Here is a 21506-nt window from a genome sequence, read left to right as displayed (position 1 = left end):
AGTGCTTTGAGATCTGCAGATGCTACAGAAGTGCAGAGAATCCATTCCTCAGTTTCCCTGTCCGGCAGTCCTGTGTCTCAGGCTGGTCTGGGCTTGCTGTGGTGAAAGGGTGCTTTGAGGAAAATCAGTGTTTGGGGGAGAGGCTGTTTTGAATTATCCCACCGTTTATTCCTGGTGACATGGAGAAGTGTCATAAAAATGCTAATAGGGAGCAGATTGGCGGGTGCAGCTATACAGTACAGGGCACTGCTATCCTGGGAGCACGCTTTACCTCCATGGTAACCACGCAGCTCTTACCCGTAAATACCCTGCAACTAAATCATAATCACAGGTTCCTGCAGATTACAGGCTAATTGCGTTTAGCTTGCTCTGAAAGAAATTACCATGTAACTAGCACTAACTCTGCTGTAATGGGCAGAAATCATCATACCTTTTACCCTGCAATTACATGACAGTTTGTAGTCCTGGGTGAACCCACCTGCAAAAGGTTCAGAGCCTTGGCTTCTGCACAGCCATTTGGTCCGGAAATCAGGCTGGGAATCTCATGCGAGGGGGTGATCTTGTGGGGTCTCCACACCTTTCCTGTGCTTTAGAGTGGGCCAGAAATATCCCAGGCCAAATCCTGGGGCCTTACTAACTTTGTGTTCGGTCTGTATTTAGACGAACTCCCATTGACGTCAAGTGGGAGTTTGGCCCAAGCGTGGACGGAGCAAAACTGGAATAAGCACCCCAGGATCCGTCACCGTTCTTTGTGGGTTGTCAGCAGTTCTGCTTCCTGTCTCGCAGGAAGTGCAAGAAGCAGCATAAAATGACGGGTTGAGGGGAGAAAGGAGCAAATGTGACTCAAACCTCAGGAAAGGTTCCCACTTGAGTTTGGCTTGAAGGTTCAGATCAGCTCTTAATCCCTTTTCTCATCCCTGAAAGTAGCTTGCCGTCCTCTTAAGAGTAGGCTCTGGAATCATCATTGTCATGGAAGCTGCTGCTCAGCCCAGTTTGACCATCAGGTTCTGCTTCACAGGCCTCCCTCAAAAGCATCAGGCTAGTCCTTAACAGTGCGAGCAACAAAGTAGTGCAGTATGGACCCAAGGGGGGTGCCCAGGGGCCAGCACCACAGAGATTCAAGAACAGCCACAAGTTATCAATAGGAGTTAGGTACCTAGATATGTGAGGATCTGGGCTCTGGGCTGTAATCTTAGTTCTCAGCAGCTAATTAGAAGTGGGTCCATGTGACGGGATCTCTAGAGTCATCAGCGCCCTGACACGCCTCTGCCTAGACAAACCTACTCAGGCCTGGGTACCACAAAATTTAGCCCTCCAGGGCCTAGAGGGCGAGGAAGGGACAATAACCAATCAGGAGCCAGCAGGCCAGTTAAGAAGACTTGCCTGCTTTTTCCCCGGGGAGTGCAGGCAGAGCTGGGTCAGGAGCAGAGCTTCTTACTCCTATCCCAGAGCTCTGGGTGGGATCAGGGCTTCGTTTAAGCCCTGCCACCAAGCCGTTACTTTGGGTTTGTTTACAAGTTTCAAGGCACCCCCTCAGCCAGAGTTTGAGTTTAACTTGAATTAGCAAGGAAAGAACGGACACCATGCTCTCTGCACGAATTTCCTTGCTCCAGGTGGGCTGCCGCAGTCTGGTGATGGGAGAGGAGCCCCGTGGGGAAGCAGAGCGTGCCACGCACTGTGGCCTTGGTGACTGGTCACTAGTGGTTTTCCTTCTGAATAAACATGGCAGCAATCATGCAGGCATGTGGGCCTGGGGCATTGTGGTGGGGTCTTTTAAATGAGATAGGAAACCCATAGTCTCACCACTTGTGTCCATTAAAAATCCAATGAGCCTTGTCTCAAGAGTAGGGATGTTAGCCTTGGTGGCCTAGCAGAATTCCAGTCCTGGTAACTGTAGTCAGATTAAAATCCCCCTTCCAGTGTCAACTCAGTACAGCATTCTTCACATCATGCTGATCTGCTGTGTAGTGTTGCTCTGCACTGTTAAACAGCTGCCACCTTCCACCCCAGAGGTAGCTGCATTTTGCACCCAGCTTGTAAAACATTTTCTGTCTCTTTGAGGCGGAAGATGCCAGTGATGTGGCACTGCGGGGTTCTGTAAAATACAGTAAAATGAGTGCTTGGTTGTTGGGCTGGTCTCTCTGATCTGCCTATAATTGTCTGAATCTATTCTAATGATTGTGATGCTGTAAGGGAATAAGTCTTCTCTAGATGATATACGGTTAATTTTTGTGGGATTATGCCGATTTCAGCACCAAGCCCCATGCAGATGCACCTCAGAGATACACCCCACACCGCAGAGATACATGCAATGCCTCAGAGATACACCCAAAGCCATAGAGATATACCCAACACCTCAAAGATATACCCAACGCCTCAGAGATACACCCAATGCCACAGAGATGCATCCAATAACTGGATGGGACACCCCAAAGATATATGAAATAACAAGAAAGCACACCCAATCTCTTGAAGGTACACCTCAGAGATGCACTCAAGAGCAAATACACCCAACAGCTACAAGGTACACCTTAGAGATACATGCAAAATCAGGAAGACGCACCTAAGAGATGCATCTAACTCCTAGGGTGTTCCCTTAACTGCTAGCACCTCAGGGCCATCAGACATTGAGAGAGAGAGAAGTTCCCTGCACTGAGAATGGCTAGTCACCATCCCTCTGAGAGCTCAGCAGTGGGAGTCCCTGCAGTCAGTGGTGTGTGGAGAGGGTGCCATTTCCCATGTCTGGGGCTCATGGTGGGGGCTGCCCCACACGCTGGGCCTGATGTTTTGTTTTTCTCTCCTGTTTTTAGTATTCATATGAAGGGATGGAGATTAACAGCCTGCCGGTGGAGCTGACAGTCGTGTGGAATGGGAATTTCAACATTGACAACCCAGCGCAGAACAAAGGTAAAGAATTATTTCAACTTGTCCTTGGAAGCGGTAACCTTAGCAACAGACCACATCACTCCACACACTTAACAAAGCAGCCACTGTTTATCTGCGCAATCTACCTCATGGTTGTTCTGTGCACTCCGCAAATTACTAATTTCTGTGCTCTGTTTTTCCTCCGAGCACCTGAGAAGTGGGACTCCCCTCCCCCCGCTCCCTCCCACGCTCTCCACCTTCTCTGTTTCCTCTTCCTCTCTCCCTGTCTCCTCTTGTGTCCCTCCCTATCCCTGCGCCCCCTCCTTCTCTCCCCTTCACCTCCCTTTCAATAAGGCTCTTCAAGTTAATGCACCCACAGCTTGTCTCTGGTCTCGGTTCAGATGCGATGTGGTAATGAACAGGGAGGGAGGGGGCAGCGTGCCGGCGAGGAAAGGTTGAATGAAGTGAAGTGATAATGGAAAAGGACTGAGGCCCACTCCTGGCCAGAGAACCTGGCTCCAGTTAATTGCAGCAGATGGCCAGGGGCTGATCTGACTCTCACTGGGGAGCTATCGCCCATTCAGCCACATCCCAGAGACAAGCATATTAGTCCAGAGTTTCACTGCAGCTGGATCTTCCACTTCTTCGCCAGCCTCTCCTTCCCTCCTGCCCCTTGCCCTCAGTTACCCAGTGGCCCTGGGCTCCCTCTCTTCTCAGATCCTCTCTCGCCTTCCATCGCTTCCCTTGAAGGTTTTCCTTTCCCCCTCCCTTCCCCTTTCCTGTCCCCCTGCTTCTCCCCTCACTCGCTTCTCCTCTCTCCTACTTCCTTCCTCCTCCTCAGCTCTGCATCTTCCCACTTTACTGTCCCTACGGCATCTAGAGGCCCTCCCTCTGGCTGGGGGGTTTGGGGATGTGGTTCTCTCCAGAACCTGCCCTGCTGCACTGTGGGAGTGGGGACTGGAGCACGACAGGAGGGCAACACGTCTTCTCCCACATAGGATGCCCCCCTGTTCCCTCTTCTTCTCCCTGCACCCTCCTCCGTGATCTCTGCCCCTCCGCTGGATCCCCTGGGCAGCTGTTTTCCTGCCTGCACATTGTCAGGGACGCGGGGGCTGATATTCAGTTAGTGACAGGTGACACGTTCTTCTAAGCTGTTGATCGGCTTGTTCGGCCAATGTGCCAGGGCCCTACTCTCCGCTGGCAGCTTGGTGGCCCAGCACATCAGCGCTGCTCTGACCAGGCTCCAAGCAGGCAGAGCAGGCTCTTCCCATGCAGCCGCAGGGCTGCCTGGCTTGCTCTGCGGGAGTCAGTTGTCCGTTATCCACTCCATCCAGGGCCTCTCTGATGAGGCTGCCAGGAGGGAAGGCCATCGGTGATGTCCATAGCTGGCCACTATCCCCTGGACTGTGACCTCTAGCCTAGTGGCCCTATAGCAGCTATCACATAGTCACCATTGTTGGTCACCACCAACCTAGACTGGGTTTGAATCCTCAGTCGAGAGGCAAAAGGCCCCGCAGCCTGTTACTTATCGCCCTAAGCCACTCTGTCCCTTCTCTTGAATTGCTGTCTTTTGAAAGTCAGTGGCATGGAGTGTAATGGGCGTGAATGGCTATTGACTGTGTGGAGGGAATCAAAGGGGTTTTCCGTCAGTGGCACATGAATGGCCAAGTTAACAGTATAATTTTCACAGTGGGAAAAACCCAGCCCTTCTAATCAGCTGTTCTAAAAGCACTTCCCTTGCCACAGCATGCTGTGAGCCTGAGTCCCTGCTGCAGTCTGCAGAGAGCAGAAGGGCTTGCCACAGACCTGTTCCATATGGAGACTACAAGCTCTGAATGGCAAGGACCGGCCTATGCCGTGCTCAGCATGTGCTAGGTGCTGTACAAATAATACCACCCTGCGAGGATGCTCTCTGCTCAGCATCACTGGATTATCTGATTTCTATGAGACTCGACACAGTACATTTAACATAGACTTCACCCAGTGAGCCCATATGCTAACAGACCGACAGACTGACTGTGACTCCGAGAACGAGAGCAGATGTCACCCCAGAGGGACCCACTACAAACTCCATTAGGCCAGTGCACTCGGTAATGCAATGTGGTTGTTAAACACTGGCCTTTCCTCTCTGGAGATGGGAGTCCAGATTTTGGCCAAAGTCACCGATGGGGTTTGATTGGCCCAGCCAAATCCCAGATGGGCACAGACAGAGCCACTGCATAGGTTATGCTAAGATCTGAGGCCCATCACCAAACCACCCTACTATTCCATTCCACGGGCAATCTCTGCTGAGAATGGACCCAGGTCTGGGGTTAGTGAGGGATTCTTGCAGATCAAGTTGGAGATGCCTTTTGGGATTGACCCGAAACCATTTTTTAATTTTTTTCCCCCTGAATTGCCAGGGAAACAAAAAATCAGTTCTTTGTGTAGCTTTAGTTATCAAGGCTCATTAGTTGCAATATGGAAAATGCTTTCACATCTTCATAATAGCATATTATTATACCAAAAATCAAAGATGAGTTTTAATCCTTGGCATTTGTATTAGAGAAGGACCAAAGTTAGTCCCTCAACTCCCACATTTCCTGAGGTGGCGGAAGAAGGGGAAATGCTCATTTTCAATTCTGGATTCAAACCAATGCCCAGAAATTCTGCATCTGTTGTTATTAATGATCATTCTTTATTATTTATTTGTACTATGATAGCACCGGGAGGCCCCAACAAAGATCCCCATTGCCTGAGGCACTGTGAATGCACATAGAGACGGCCCCTGCTCACAAAGAGGCACAATCCAAATAGACAAGACAGATAAAAAGTGGGATAGAAGCTGGATTATTATCATCCCCATTTTACAGATGGAGAATCGAGGCTGAGACAGACTAAGTGACTTGCCAAAGGTCCACAGGGAGTCTATGGCAGAGGTGGGAAATGAACCCTTATCTCCTGATTCCCCAGCCAGTGCCTTGACCACTAGCACATTCTTCCTCCTGGCTCTGATGCAACTAAAATGTTGTGAGATTCCTGATCTTTGCCCAACCTAGGACTGTAGCAACTGGGCTTCCGTTCTTTATGCCCCTTCGGAGACTCTCCTTCCATCTAATATGTTATCGGCTATAGAATATATAATAACTTCTATTTGGCCTATGTTTCCCTATGTTCATTTCTGATCCATTGCTCCTACTTACCCCTCTCAGCCCTCCCTCCAGACTTCCCCTCCCTCCATGGTGTGTACACTCCTCAGGATCTCTCTCCTTCGCTGTCCCCACAGTGCACCTGTACAAGTGTGGGGCCATGCGGGACAGCTGCGGCCTGTGCCTGAAAGCCGACCCAGACTTCGAGTGTGGCTGGTGCGAGGGACAGAACCAGTGCACGCTGAAGCACCACTGCCCCATCCCAGAGAACCTGTGGCTGGAACTGTCCGGGACCAAAGGCAAATGCACCAATCCCCGGATCACTGACGTAAGTTGTTCTCCGCACTCTCGTTAGTGTCAGGTCACCAGCTTAAAGAGCCCATCTCTCTTGAGCTGGTGGATTTCTCTGCTTTGTCTTTGGCTCAGCATTGGAACTGCGCCAGGGCTAAGCTCTGTCAGTTCAAGCAGAGCACCCGCTGCCTCTCGCGATGGGAGGTCAGACTCAACATGTCTCATGGAGGAGCCCCCGGTGCCTTCCATGACAGCAGCCCAGCTGGGATGACACAGTCCCCTCCCCCCCCCCACCTGGAGCTGGCTGCTGAATCCCAGCCCTGATCCCAGGCATCCTGCCAACTCCAGTCTCCGGAGCACTTTGTGGGTGTGAAGTGAAGTGAGAGTGCAGGCTGCCAATAATGCTTCTTGACACCAGCAGCACAGACAGAACCACTGCCTAGATTATGCTGAGATCTGAGGCCCACCTGGTGTAAACTGGCAGGACTCCATTGACATCCATTTACACCACCTGATTGTTTATGAGTGGGAAGCCCCCTCAGAGGCACCATGGCCCTGGAGAACACGGGCCTTCCAGCATTCAAGCCTTCACGTGAGTGGGATAATTACAGAATTGTGTAGTTTAAGGCCAGATAGATGGAAACTCCATTGCTGGAGACTTTTAAGAGCAGGTTAGACAACCTAGATAATACTTAGTCCTGCTGTGAGTGCAGGGGAACCTCTCGAGGTCCCTCTCAGCCCCACGATTCTATGCTTCTATGACCACCAGCATATCCAGCCTGACCTCCTGTATGCCACAGGCCACCGCCACCACCCAGCACCCGCACACAAAACCCAACAACCGAAATGAGACTGAAGTGTCACGGCCCACAGGCGACTAGACTGTTCTCTGCCATAGGCAGAGCACAGGAAGGACCCCCAATGGCAGGGAAATGTTTAAGTGAGATATACCCAGATAGTCCTGGGAAGTGACCCACACTGTCATGCTGCAGGGGAAGGGGAAATATCCCCAAGCTCACTGCCAATCTGCTCTGGGGGAAAATTCCCTCCCAGACCCACATGTGGTGATCCTGAGCATGTAATCAAGAACCAGCCCAGCCAAGCAAGCCACCTCGGAGCCCTGGCCCACCCCACCCTACCCAATGTCCCATCTCCAGCTGCCGCCATCCCTGATGTTTCAGAGGAAGCAGATGGGGCAAAAAAACTCTCTCAGAGTACACAGGTCTGGCCAAAACAAGAGAACTCGGAGGTGTGTCAGTCACTGGCAAAGGGAGAACAAGGCTGCTCTCAGGAGGAATGCCTCCTCAGTGAAACGGGGAACCCACAATGGGATGCTTTCCTGTGAGGTTCCTGTCATCTGCATTGTTCAAGGAGAAAGAGGTGAAGGGAGAAAGAAAGGGAGAGGGGCAGTAGGAGAGATGGGAGGAGAGAGAAGACAACTAGAGAGGAAAACGAGGTCTCAGGTCTCGTGTGGTTTTGGTTGTTATCCCTTGGGAGGTGCTCAGATACGGTGGTGATGAGTGCCATTATAGTCACCAGGTAGTTGAGACAGATCTCAGCACTAATGATGGGGACCATATAATTCCCTAGGTAGACAAAGAGATTCCTCTCCTTCCTGCTGGTGCTAGGGATGTAAGTTCTGGAGTAACTCGTCCAGAAGTGCATAGGGAGGGTTATGACTAGAGAGATGGAGAGGCCTGAGTGGGAGAGAGACAGATTAGAAACAGCAACTTTAGGAGTCGGGACCTGATGAAATAACACGACTGCCCCCACTGAGAATCCCCACATGGGCTCAAGCACCCATGGGAAAAAAAAAAAGGGTGCTCAGCACCCACCCATCACAGCTGTTCCCTGGGGCAGCTGTTTGGTGGATCAGCTGTTTGGTGGCTGGCGGAGAGTGACGGACAGGCAGGGGGCCTCAGGGAAGGGGACAGAACAGGGGTGGGAGGGGCAGAGCAAGGGCAGGGCATTGGCAGAAGGGGCAGAACAGGGGCGGGGCCTCAGGGAAAAGAGCAGAGAAGGGGCGGGGCCTCAGGCAGAGAGAGGGTGGAGCACCCACCAGGAAAAATAAAAGCACCTGTGACCCAGTGGTATGTTTGGTGCTCAGTGCCTGCCCAGCTGTTTGCAGCAATACAGTGTTAAGAATGAACCCTGGTGTGGTGCTGCTGTGCCTTCCATCCCAGATGTGGCTGGGTGGCGGTGGAAGGTGAACTGATCCTTGAATATACAGGCCCATATCATCTTCTAGGTGGCACAAAACACAAGAAGGGGGAGTTCCCAGATGTCTACCAAACTGTCCACTGCGGAAGGGCTTGGCTCTCTTTCCCTAGGTAACTGACCCCCTAAATCTGCAGCTATTGGGAGATCTGTGGAGACCAGTCCATCGAGGAGAAGACCCTGCCCCTCCCCCAGATTAGTCACTGTCTCCATTTTCCAAAGGACACTTACATGAGCATTGTTCTTGGGGTTCGGGGTGCGGGGATGGTGTGCGGGCAGCAGTTTCTGCAAGGTCGAGGGAGGACAAAGGTCCTATGTCTGGGTCAAAGTGGGACAAAGTAGGCAATCTGGCCTGTTGGGATGAAACAGGACTGAGGTGAGCCAGTCCTCGCCATGGCTAATGCGTCATTTGCAAATAAAAAATGGTAGAGTTTGCCAGCGGGTTTCTTTCTCAGGGTCCAGGGATCTCCGCTGGTGATAAGCAAATCTCCAAGGGCTCTGCCAGCTCTGTTTAGAATCCAGAGGTACAGACTCTGTAGCAAAGTCTGTCTGAATGTGTGGTCTGGGGCTGGAAGTCTCCTGAGAACAAAGCCTGGTGGGAATCCTGATCCTTTATACGTAGTTCCACTGGGGTCCTAACTTCTGTGAGCGGAGCTTCTCTCTGTGTTCAGCACATCCTCGTCCATCCCAAACAAACTGCCAGTCTTCTCCAAAGCACCCCTGTGATTCTGGGTGTTTGCATTTCTGGGTACCTGATTTTTCAGAGATCCTGGCACTCTCAGCTCCTATTGTCTTCAGCCAGCTCCCAACACCAGGCCAATGCATCTCAAGCTGGGCACCCAGAATTAGTGGCTACTTCTGAAAACTTTCACCCGGGACACTTGAAATTTAAAGTGGGGGGGAAAGTTGAAAACTATTTCCAAAGTTATTTTTTCCAAATCCTGCCAAGGGTTCAGAACTTTCTCATAGACCCAGAGATTTTAAGGCTGTACGGGACCATTACGATCCTCTACTCTGACTTATTGCATAACAGAAACCAGAGAACTCCACCCACAGTCCATCCATCAAGCCCATATCTTGCAGTTGACAATTCTGAGAATCCACCCTCTGTTTTTGCGCCAGGCTTCCTCCCTGCGCCTGTTGTGTTTGTGCAACAGGCGGTAAAGCATCCATGCTCCATCCTTCAGATGCAGCATGGAGGTGCATTGCTGTCTCTGATGGCATTTCCTCCAGCCACAACGGCCCCACGGCTCCTCCAGATCATCGCTCTATTCGCTCATGAAATCTTCTGATTGTCTGGCATGCTCATAAGTAGCTCTTGGAAAGTCTTTTTCTGAGCCATTAGCATGGAAGTAATCTCAAGTGGCTGGATATATATTGCAGCTAATGGTATGTCTGGAGCAGTTGGTGAGAGCATTCTCGTTCTGGCTGGGAGCCAAGAAAATATCCATGAGGAGTAGAGCGGATGAAAATTAAAAACGCACACACACAACAACACAAAAGCTCCCCGGTTATTTACTGGCTCCTGCATTTATATTGCCAGTCAATGAAATTAGAGGACTATAAAATTTCTCTTTAAGAATGACAAGTGAGAGCTGTAGCATTAGGCTGTCGTTAGCAGCAGGTGTAAATTGTGACACGGGGTCTCCTGGCTGAATGTATTTATGGCGGTGCCTAGGCCTCTTGGCAGTTTTCAGTCACCCTCCCTCTGCTCCCCAGACTGAAACTGACAATCCTTGTCCCATTTGTTTGAACCAGGATGGAAACGTGCGGCCAGTTCTTCTCTCTTTTCTCTGAATCTAGACTCAAGCAATAACACGCTCTCCTCTGTGCATGAGTGTGTGGTCTGCAGGTTAGAACGCTGCCCCACAGGAGCTGAGGGAATACCTGGGCAGCCTGATCCAAAGCCCATTGAAGTCATGGGGAATTTTTCAATTTCAATGGGTTTTGGATCAGGCCTTTTGTTGGGGTAGCCTCTGAGACCTCTGAGGAGTATCCTGGGGTGGCTTCTCAGATCTTCTCCACTCAGTCGTCTCGGAGACCTTATCCACTCAGTTCCCAAGAGCTCAGCTTGACTCGGAACTCGTCACTGAGGTTCCTTTATTGCCATACAGTCAAACTACACTTGAGTCGATCAGGCTCAAGCGTAGGGGCTGGGTACAGGGCATGCCACACATCCAAAGTTACACAGCAGCCCCCTTCCTTTATATACCTTTACACATCACATTACATTCACTCTACATTGCATCCCGCGTTTTGGGATTGGCTTGGTTACTTTGCAGGAACTAACCCATACACAGCGTGCTCTGTCCATGTTCGACTTTACTCTTTACTTCATGGTTACACCCCTGATTCTCTTGCCCGTTGTTAGCTTGCTCTTAGTAATTGGTTCCCAGGGTGTCTCCCCTCTTCTCTTCGCTTGCTCAGGCATTCTGTCTTTTAGCTTACGTTTAGCACAAACACTCCATTTTCAGCTTGCTGATCTAGTAGCCTCCTTAATCCGGTCTTCTAAGAAATGAGGCCTCCCCCATGTTTAATTACTCATGGCAGTGGCCAAAGTTGCACAAGTGTGAATGGGCTTTTCTAAAGCACTGTGTAGGCCTCAACTTGCTTTCACTGAAGTCAGCTGGTAAAACTCCCACTGACATCATTGGGAGCAGAGTTAGATCAATGTGGAGTGCTTTTGAAAATCCTACTGTTTGATCCCAGAGGGGCCCAACGTAGCAAAGGTTGCACCCAGATCCAAGCTCCCCGAGCTGCTCGCATGTTGGGATCTGAGCTTTTGTTTCTTCCCCATCTCTAGTTTTAATGAGCACAGGAGTGATGTGAGGGATGAGCCCTGGAAGTGCGACTGAGACCCCAATCTGAGCCAGGCCAGTCAGACTCAGCACCGAGTGCCTTGACTTCGGGAAGGAGTGTTCCTCCTACTGGACCGATCACTATTCCCAATGCCCAGAAAAAGGTATAAGAAAGGGCCGGCCAAAAGGGGGCAATCCCCGGCACTGAAGACAGCCAGGCATGGGGATCAGAGTAGAGTGTGATCTAAGCCAAAGCGCTCCTCTGCCTTGATAACACGGAAGTTGACACCATTAAGTTTGGTCCCAGAAGAGCCTTCTATATTTGCAGCAGTGTGTAGCACCAATGCTAACTCGGTACCCACCACACCAAGGCGTTTCCCACTGCCAGGGACCTTCTCTTGCTGTCAGTACCTATATCACCGACAGTACAGGAGTCGGTGTTATCAGTACCGGTGCAGAGGAGTGAACCTTCTGGGTCCTTTCAACATTCAGTACCACACCCTTTGGTACTGTCAAAAGGGAAACCAGCTATGCTTGCCACACAGTAGACCTCTCCACTATGACATCGATCTCTGGCACTGGTGGGAATGGCACTCCCGTGGCACTGGACAGAGACTCGTCCTCTTCCGAGTGGGAGATCAGGTCCTAGTCCTTCCATCCTAAGAGCTGCTCTCATTACTCCTCCAGGCATTTCCACCCTTCCATGGACCCAGGCATAGGAATAACATTGAGTAGTTGGTCAGGAGGTCACTGGGGACCTACCCTAGTCCAGTGGTCATTTTGGAACGCATGGAGGTTTCCACCAGTTTCCAGGGTGTATTCCAGGTACTCCTATTCGGTGGCCTTGCAAAGATGGGCACCACTGTCCCATTAGGCAGCAGCCAGTCCAGACTCTGGTACCAACCCTGGTACTGAACGATTCAGGATATTTGTAAAGCAGCAACCTTGTCATCAGTGCACATGTTCTCCTCCCATTACGCCATCCCTCAGCATTCCAGAGATGCTGCCAAGTTTGGTTGAGCTGTACTGTTGAGCTCTGCTGCAGTCTGTGTGTTCATTAACTCCGATCCTTCTGCCTAGTCAACTGCTTGGGCGTCACCTAGAGTGTTATGCACATGTGCAATCACGCGAAGAAGAAAAAACGGTTACTAACCTTCCGTAACTGTTGTTCTTCAAGATGTGCTGCTGATATCCATTCCACAACCCACCCTCCTGCCCCCCTATGTCAGAGTTTTCCGGAAAGAAGGAACTGAAGGGGCTGTTGGACACTTTATACTGGCACTAACGGCCTGCGGCAGCAGAGGGCGCTCAAGCTGCCTCAACGGGTGCCGCTAAGGGGAAAAAAATTCCAGCAACTGTGCTTGGGGTGCGTAGGCACCTAGCGTGGAATGGACACGCGCGACATATCGTGAAGAACAACAGTAATGGAAGGTTTCCACTCTGGGAAACGTTTCAAGATTTTGACTTTTTGTCACAATACAGGAGAAAACAAATTTCAAAATGTTGGAGTTTCCTGCTGGACAGAAAATTCTGTTTTCTGCTAGCTCTACTCTTTAAACATACTCCTTGCTTTCTGAAAAATTCTCATCTCTCTCTCTCTCTAATTGCTTTTCCGTAGCTCCTAGCACCACAGCATCTCCACCCAAAGGTGAAATCTTTGGCAAGGCTGAGGAAAATCTCCTCAGCTGTTTCTGAGAACATTGTGTTCAAGGCACCGTCCCACAGGAATTAAGCATCTTACTAGGTGTCAGAGGTGGGAGTGACACACAGAGCTGGGTTTGAATCTCAGGTTCCAACTTCAGGGGCATTGGAATGTGGGCTTTTTTTGCTTGGCCTGGTGTAGAAATTGCGGTCAGCTGTGGAGAAGGGGTTTTTTTTTGGATTTAGGAGATTAGCTCAAACTGGCTCCAGTGTGAAGCTCTCAAAGAAACACCAATGGACAGAACAAATGATCATTCTCACTTTGGTGATTTGGAGCTGCCAGGTTTGGTGGGGATGATATGGCGGGGCACTTCATCACCACTGGAAAAACGCGGTTTCATTGCAAAGAGCAGGCTGCAGTAGGTTCCCCTTACACCAAGGCTCACTGTGCCGTCTCCAGGCTGGGCCTGTTACAGGAGCTTCTGCAAAATCGAGCTTTCTCAAACTTAAACTGATCAAGAACAGCTGCCCCCTGCTGGATAGAGTACAGTCAGATCTGCTCCGGGGTCTGCCAGTGTCTCACCCACTTCTGCTCTGAAGCCTAAGGACTGCACGGAGTAGAGATGTCTGCTTTTGCAGCAGAAGAGTGTCAGTTCTATTCCGTATGCTGCCTGTATGCATTTAGCTAGCAGCTATAGCAGCTGGTCCTGAGTTGTTACTGATTGGCACCCTTTGGGGCTATAATTCAGCTACACACCCACTGTTGCCAGCTATCTATGCATACGTGGCCTAGGGAATATAACTCACCATCTCCCCTCTTATATACAGTCTCTGTCCTTTGCATGCTGGTACAAACTGGGTTGGTGGCACAGATACTGGAGAGTCAGCGGAGCAGTCCTATAGCTGTAGGAGGTGGGTTGCAAATCCCAATACCATACCCCTTTGCAGTCCTTGATCCTCTCCCATGGGGTCCATCATCACTCTGGTGCCCACCGTAATGGCAGGTGGGGCCTTGACAGTGCAGTTTGTGGGAGGTGTTTCAAACTCAGCACTGGAAGGCAGCAGAGAGCCGCCAGGTTCTCCCAGCTCTTGCCAGCATCTAGGATATCTTTGCCGGGGAAACTGCAAGGCAAGAATCTAACTGCCAGCATGGCTTCCCAGCTGGCAGTGCTAATAGCAAACAGGTGAGAACATCTAACAGGGAATTCCCACGCCCCATCATTTCACTGTGGCGTGATCCATGCCAGTGCTGGCAGATGGCGCCCAGGGCATCATCTGAATGGGCAGCAAAGGCCTTTGGAACCATCATGAGAAGCACCTTTCCTTCATCATCTCATATGGCAAATCATTTAGGTCCCATTTAGGCTGATCCAAAGCTCCTTGAATGGGAGTCCATGTCCTGACTTCAATGGGCCTTGGATGAGGCCCTGAGTATGTAGGAGAGATTGGTTGGACCTTTCTGTCTTGGATTCCTCTCATCCCCCTGCTCCCTCTCTTCCCCCACAGCTTTCCACTGATGAAGTTTTAAGGCTGATAGACATTTACAAAACCTGGAGCTTAACCTCAGTGCAAAAGTCCCACCCCCGCACAAGTAGATAGACTTGTTCCCAGGTATCCCTTGGTAGGCCGCATGCAGAGCTGGCCTGGTGCAGCGTTGCTCATGTAGGAGAGGCAACGGGATGTATCCCATGGGGTGGAATTTTGGAAACCATGTGTTTGGGACCAGAAGCGAGACACAACAATGCAATCCTTGAGGAGGCCATTTAAGGAACTGGGGTAAGATTCTGTTTGGGGATTGGTCCTGCTTTGAGCAGGGGGTTGGACTAGATGACCTCCTGAGGTCCCTTCCAACCCTAATATTCTATGATTCTATGATTCTAGATGTATTTGGGAGGGAGCCATTCACGGTGACGTGAGCCTGCGATAGTCTATGAGATGCTGATACCACTTCTGCCTTGGTGGCCTTTGATATGCCAGTGTGTTTATCTGTTTGCTCTTGCCTCTTTTCTTCAGATCATCCCGGTGACAGGCCCTCGGGAAGGAGGAACCAAAGTGACGATCCGGGGGGAGAATCTGGGCCTGGAGTTCCGGGACATTGCATCTCATGTCAAAGTGGCTGGAGTGGAGTGCAAACCACTGGTGGAAGGATACATCCCGGCAGAGCAGTAAGTTGGACTTGTACTGGATTGTGAAACAAAATGCTCAGTAATAGCCTCTGCTGCCCCCTCCCCCTTAGCTCCGTGGGAGGAGTCAGAGCCCCCAGGAAGCCAGGAGAAGCCAGTATTTGAATGTATTCTTTGTGCAGACAAACCACGCACAAACAGCCCAGGAAGAGGAGGGTTGGGTAATGCGTAGCTCCTCTCCTACTCCAGCTACCACAAAGTCACTCCCAAAGCACTGCATCAGACTCTGGCGTGGCAGTGAGTCTGTTGTGGTCTTCCCTGTTCATGCTCCCAGCAGGAGCTCCCACGCGCCCCCCTCCCCCCGGTTTTGTTGAGTAAGGGCATGTGGATTGTCCCCTACTCCTGGGATCTCTGCCCCACCTTGGTTGACAGCCACCAGCGATGGGCAGAAGAGAGCTGGTTTAGGTCCCATCTTCAGGACAGAAGCACTGAGAACTGAGTTTGCACTGCAGTGGCCAGCAATGAGTGGGAGCCCAAGAGCTGATGTGGGATTGGAACCCACAGCCCAACCCAAAGGTGAGTCCTACTGCTGTGCTGGACTAGCAGATGGATTGGTAAGAGGAGAGGGGAGAGACTAACTGGCCAGATCCTCAGCGGGTGTAAATTATCCTAGTTCTATGGCTTTCAGTGGAGTTTTGCTGATTTACACAAGCTGAGGAGCTGGCCAAATGGTCCAGAGACGTACCTGATCAGAGAACAGCTTTCCCCAGGGATTCCTTTGGGTCCAGCGCTGGCAAGGAGTGAGCAGGGTCTGTCCCCAGGGCTGCGGGCTCTGCAGAGACAGGTCAGTTGTACCAGCGTGAACTGACCCGAACCCCTTGCCCTCCCCTCTATGCTTTCCATGCAGGATAGTGTGCGAGATGGGAGAGGCCAAACCCAGCCAGCACGCCGGATTCGTGGAGATCTGCGTGGCCGAGTGTAAGCCCGAGTTCATGGCCAGGTCCTCCCAGCTGTACTACTTTATGGTAAGCCCCATAACAGAGCATCGCCCTGGGATCAGAAGGAACTAAGCTCCCATCCAACTGCCATTTAGATCAGTTAACGTCTTTCCATTGAGCTTGAATAGGAATGGAGTCTGTCCGTCATTTTCTCTCACCTTCTTCTATGCTCCTTCTTTCCCCTTCCCCTCCACCCCAGCAGCAGGGCCCATATTCAGCATGCATGACCATTCCTTCCCGCTAGAAATCTACATGCCATTGGCTGGTGTTCCTATAGGATGCAACAGCTGTAGCAAGTGGTGCTGGTGCCTTCCGGGTGCATTGGGGAAAGCAGTGCTGTGATCTGGAGGACAGTTTGGGCTGATTAACCAGAAATCTGAATGGTGGGATACACTGGACTATAGAACAGTCTCCCAAAGGAAACTGAGGAAACCCCATCCCTGCAGCCATGGAGACTATACTGGGGAACCAATAGGGAATGGGCTAGGATTGTTGTCTGCAGGGAACTCAGTGTGTGATCCAGGCAACTGTCATCCTCAGGAGCTTTTCTAGCCCATCCCAAATATTCTCCATCTCATCATGGCTGCCCTCTTGTTCCTGTTCCAGGCACCATAGCAAGCACTTGGAGATGATGGGGATGGGGAGAAACTAGATGGATGGGCCTGGCTTAAAACACAAGAACCTTGGTATTCAGACTATTTTGATGCAGTGAGACCTTCCTCCCACCTACCACCAAATCCTGAGGAGAACTAGTGCTTAGCCCTGGGCCTGAGGGGTGTTGGGGGAGAGGAAGAGCTAGCCCATCTCTCCCGGGCCTGAGGGGCAGTGTGTAGGGACGTGGTCTAGCTCTGCTGGGCCTGAGGGGTGACAGGGGAAGAACTGGCCCAAATCTCCTGAGCCAAGGGGACACACACACTTGGTTCTGCTGGGCCTGAGGGGCGATGGGGGAAGAGCTGGCCCAGATCTCCTGGGCCAAGCGGGGGGAGCACACTTGGTTCTTCTGGGCCTGAGAAGCCATCCTGTGTCCCAAGCCTGGGACCACAAAGGCTAAGGAATAGCCAGACAGCACCAGAATTTGATGGCAAGAAAGCAGTGCGAAGACTGAAAGGCTCTTCGCCATGCTAACAGTGCCGTGAGAGAGTGAGCAGCTGAAGGGAGCAGCTTGGGTGACAGCTGGGAGCAAACTCTCGGCCTATCCAGTGGGCACCCTGCAAACCCCATCAGGGAGTGTGTCACCACCCTGGCTCTCAGGGTCACTTATGCCTGCAGATGCCATCGTTAACTGCATGGTAGATGCTGGGGTGGGTCATGCCTGCTGCTCCCAGAGGAGCCCCACTGCAACATAAGTGCTAATGAGCATTTCAATCACAGCAGCAGCCTGGAGCCAGCCCTGGAAAAGGAGCTGGGAAACTAACGGGAGCTGCTGAAGGGGGTGGGGGAAGGCAATAGAGCTCACCAATACCACCACCCAGGTGAGAGCCACCGCTGGTATGGGATACACACTGATCCTTAGTACCACCGCTCCATGGACAGTCACCCCGCCCTGGCTGCAGTCCTGGGGATGGCCACATGTTCCAAGAGGAACATCCTGTGCCTGATGTGTGGGGCTGGAGAGAGATGTGGTCAGAGCCCAGGGCTCAGCTCTGATAGTGCCTCTATCCATTGTCCTGGGCCCGTACGTTCAAGCATGACACATCTTTTACCATCCCTTATTTCTGCAAAGAAGAGTCTCAGAAGAAGGGGATGTGCAGGATTCCCGCTGTCCCCACAACAAAAGGCTGTGCTTTGGGTTTTATCTGGAGTCAACTTTGTATTCGAATGTCCACCTGGACACGGCAGCTACGCTGCTGTTTTAAGGAGGTAGCAGCAAGCAAGTGGATTTGTACTTTCTGCTCAGGGCATCAGTCCGCGATAAGGTGTGGCAGGCAAACAAGGAGGCTCTGGGCCTGACTCTGCTCTCAGTTACATCAATGTAAATTAGGAGTAATGCCACTGAAGTCAGTGGAGTGACACTGGTGTAAAACTGATGTGAGAAGGGAATCGTCTGTCTGTGTGCAGTCAACTCCTCCTCCCCCTCACTCCATCTCCCCTCGTTTCCATCATGGACCACTTGTGTAAGAGACCTGCTAAGGCCCCTTGCTAGGGTGTGCTGGGCTTACTCGGCCCTTTTTGTGTCAGTGAATGTGCATACGTGAAGCCAGCAGATCTCGATGTGTTTTCAGTGAGATGCTGTCTTCATTCCCAAAGAGAGCTGGCTTCGCCTCAAAGGGGTTTGAATGCATCTGAGCATCATTTTTCACCAGAACGGGCATTGGTAATGAAATGTCAATAGCTGCGGTTTTCACATTCTGCTAGGGATGTTTCGCTAACCTCTAGCTCTCCCAGTGCTATTCAGAAGCTACGGTTATGGGGACAGAGAAGTGCCTAGACCAGGGGTCGGCAGCCTTTCAGCAGTGCTGTGCCGAGTCTTTGTGTATACACTCTAATTTAGGGCTTCGCGTGCCGGTAATACATTTTAACGTTTTTAGAAGGTCTCTCTATAAGTCTATAATATATAACCAAAGTACTGTTATATGTAAAGTAAACAAGGTTTTCAAAATGTTTCAGAAGCTTTATTTAAAATTAAATTAAAATGCAGATCTTATTAGTTTAGTGTGATCCTTGCCCTTGCTTTTCCTTGCTGAGTTTTCCAATGTCTAGTGGCACGTATTTGGATACTTTAAGCTGCACACAGGCTTCTGAGTGATCAGTTGTTAACTGGCTGGAACCCCAGATCAGCCGCTGAGGTTAGTGGAGCTGGCGGCTGGTAGGGCTGAGCAGGGACAGAGGCCTGGACCCTGTCTGGCAGGGGCCCTGCGCTGGAGTTCCAACCGGAAGCAAGGTGAGTGGGGCTGCAGTGGGGACCCCGGCTGGCAAGGGGCCAGCAGCCAGAACCCCAGAGTGGCAGCAGGCTGAGCGTCTCCGCCCGTCCCTGCTCTGGGGTTTCAGCCGCTGGCTCCTGCCAGCCAGGTTCTCAGCCCACTGCCAGCCTGGGGTTCCTTCCCCCCGGCCATCAGCGGGCGCTGAGTGGGACTGGTGGCGGGTCCCTGGCTGTCAAGAGGCCAGCAGCGGGAACCCCAGAGCGGAGATGGGCTAAGCGGCTCAGCCTGCCCAGCTCTGGGGTTTCGGCCGCTGGCTCCTGCAAGCCGGGGTCTCAGCCTGGGGTTCCCCTAGGCCAGCAGTGGCTGCTGAGTGGGACCGGCAGTGGGACCCCAGAGAGGCAGCAGGCTGAGCGGCTCAGCCCGCCCAGTGTGCCATCAAAAATTGGCTCGCGTGCCACCTTTGGCACGTGTGCTGTAGGTTGCTGACCCCTGGCCTAGACAGAGAGCTCCCATCAGGCAGAGAGAAGGGCTCTTCCAAGACATTACCCTTTAGCTTGTTACCTTTGTCCGTTGGTAACAGCTTCTTCCGCTGGCTGTTGCCTTCTTGGCTGCCACTTACTCCATCCGTGCCTGAGTCTAACGTCAGTGGGGTTTTCTTTGCTGAATACCTCCATACCGTTGTGCTAGACAGGGAAAACAGCTGCTCTCTAGCCCACCCTTCTGATGCCTTCTCCCATGTTCATCGCTCCTTCGTCGGCGAGTCATATTCCTGGCTCTGCTCAGCCCCAGTCCCAGGGAGATGGTTACGTTACCTACACATCACGACAGGCCTTGCAAGGCTGCAGCGGGATTTGACATACTAGACTCAGGGACGGCAGCTGCAAGGACAGAGCGATGCTCAGTGATCAAGGAGGGGAAGCTGCCACGGGAGCAGGAAGGGTTGGGAGAAGGATGGCCCCAGGTCAGGCATAGTGGTAGCAGGCAGAGAAGGGAAGCTCTGGAGTAGGACACCCTGGGTGGCATCATCAGTAAGTGCAGATTGTGCCAGTGGCAGGGTGGGGAAGCGGGTTCACAAGAAGGAAATAAAGGGAAGAGAGGACGAAAGCACCAAGGAAGGACACGCACTGTTTGTGGAAGATGGATTGGACATCTCCATCTCCATCCATTCAGCCTGTTACAGCTCCACTAATCCTCCTTGCATTTTCGGTTGCATTTTGCCAACAAGGAAACGGTAAAGAGTCTGGAGTCTGATTTTTAGTGTAAATACCCTAGCCACAAATCCTCTGATAATACCCCCCCAAAACTCAGTGACCCTCTGCAGCAGGGCATCTTGGTTGGGATTCCTTTTTGGTGAGGACCATTGAAGGCAGGCTGGTGAAGTCATTTGGATAGGTTTCATATAAAACTAAACAGAGGAGAAGAAAGATGCCTCAGGAGATTGGGACAGGGATATGGAGCCTGTCACCTTTAGGACACTGGGGCAAATTTCACTGGGATTCTTAGTGATTGAAAGTAGCCAACATCCAATGGCTGTTTAGTGGCTTATGTGGAATGAGCTGGTGATTTTCAGTCCAAATCCTGCTAGCTAGACAGAAAACTGCATCAAAGCCAGGACCTTGACAGTCAGCACTAATTTGCACCCTGGTTGGCAGTCTTGAGTGAGAGGCTAAGGAATCAATCGGTGGGACATGGTGATTGCACCTGCATCTCACCGAAGGATGATCCCATGAGAGCAAGGTGCCAATGCAGGGAGCTTACCCTGCTGTGTAGAGAAACTTCACACTCCTGGGCTGCTGTCAGTTCAGCCCCTTTTCTAAGTGCTAACTTCATTTGGAATGAAAGCAGAGCAGAAAGGTTTCTGTTGTGTTTCAGTGTGTTTTCAAAATGATTAGCCAGTGATGGGGGGGCTGAATGAGGGAACCAGTACGTGTGTTGGGTGGTTTTATACAATTTTATCAATGGTCTCCAAAGCTCAGGAATATGATAATGTATTGTACCTGCTTGTTCAGAGGAGTTGGGAGAGCTTCAAGCTTTTGTGCTATCATTCTTAAAAAGAAAAAAAAAACTTCATTTAAATGCAGATAGTAGCTTTTCACTTGGGAGTGAGTGGAAAGTTTTTCTATTAAAATGCTAATGAAAGAATAAACTGTAACTTCAAATTTCTCCCTGAAAATGGACGCCTCCTCTCTGTGTTTTGGTATCATTGTAATCTGTGCCTTCGGAGTAGGATTATTGTATCTTGATTGGAGGGGTGTGGGGGGAGTTCATTTTTTCTTGGCCGTTAAGGAATCTTTTCAGATACATTTGTCCAGCATCTGGGCATATTTTGAAGAGCAGCTCAAAAAAATAAATAAAAAAAGAGCACCAACTAAATGAAATGATGATTTGGAAATGATACCTTCCCTTAGTAGGAGTGTTAGGGTAGCTCATACAGATAAATGCTTTGTTGTGCCGGGCATTGTAGATACACCCAGTCCCAGACAGTTCCTGCCCCAAAGATCTCACCATCTAACAAGATAAGACAGGTAGTATTATAACCCTCATTTAACACATGAGTAACTGAGGCACAGAAAGATCCAGTGAC

The 21506-nt window shown here is 51.0% G+C and overlaps 1 protein-coding gene across 5 annotated transcripts in view; it reads left to right on the top strand.

Moving 5' to 3' along the window:
* Window positions 1–21506, top strand: part of PLXNA4 (plexin A4) — a 625415-nt gene that overhangs the window by 504176 nt on the left and 99733 nt on the right. For all 5 annotated transcript variants that reach the window (XM_039519677.1, XM_039519678.1, XM_039519674.1 and 2 more), the window contains 4 exons: window positions 2811–2907; window positions 6131–6321; window positions 14954–15105; window positions 15971–16088. In XM_039519677.1, the coding sequence (XP_039375611.1) occupies window positions 2811–2907; window positions 6131–6321; window positions 14954–15105; window positions 15971–16088 (558 nt within the window). The remainder of the gene's footprint in view (window positions 1–2810; window positions 2908–6130; window positions 6322–14953; window positions 15106–15970; window positions 16089–21506) is intronic.

This window comes from Mauremys reevesii, linkage group 1 (genome assembly GCF_016161935.1).
Source record: "Mauremys reevesii isolate NIE-2019 linkage group 1, ASM1616193v1, whole genome shotgun sequence".
Lineage (NCBI taxonomy): Eukaryota > Metazoa > Chordata > Testudines > Geoemydidae > Mauremys > Mauremys reevesii.
This window is presented reverse-complemented; position numbering and strand designations above follow the sequence as displayed.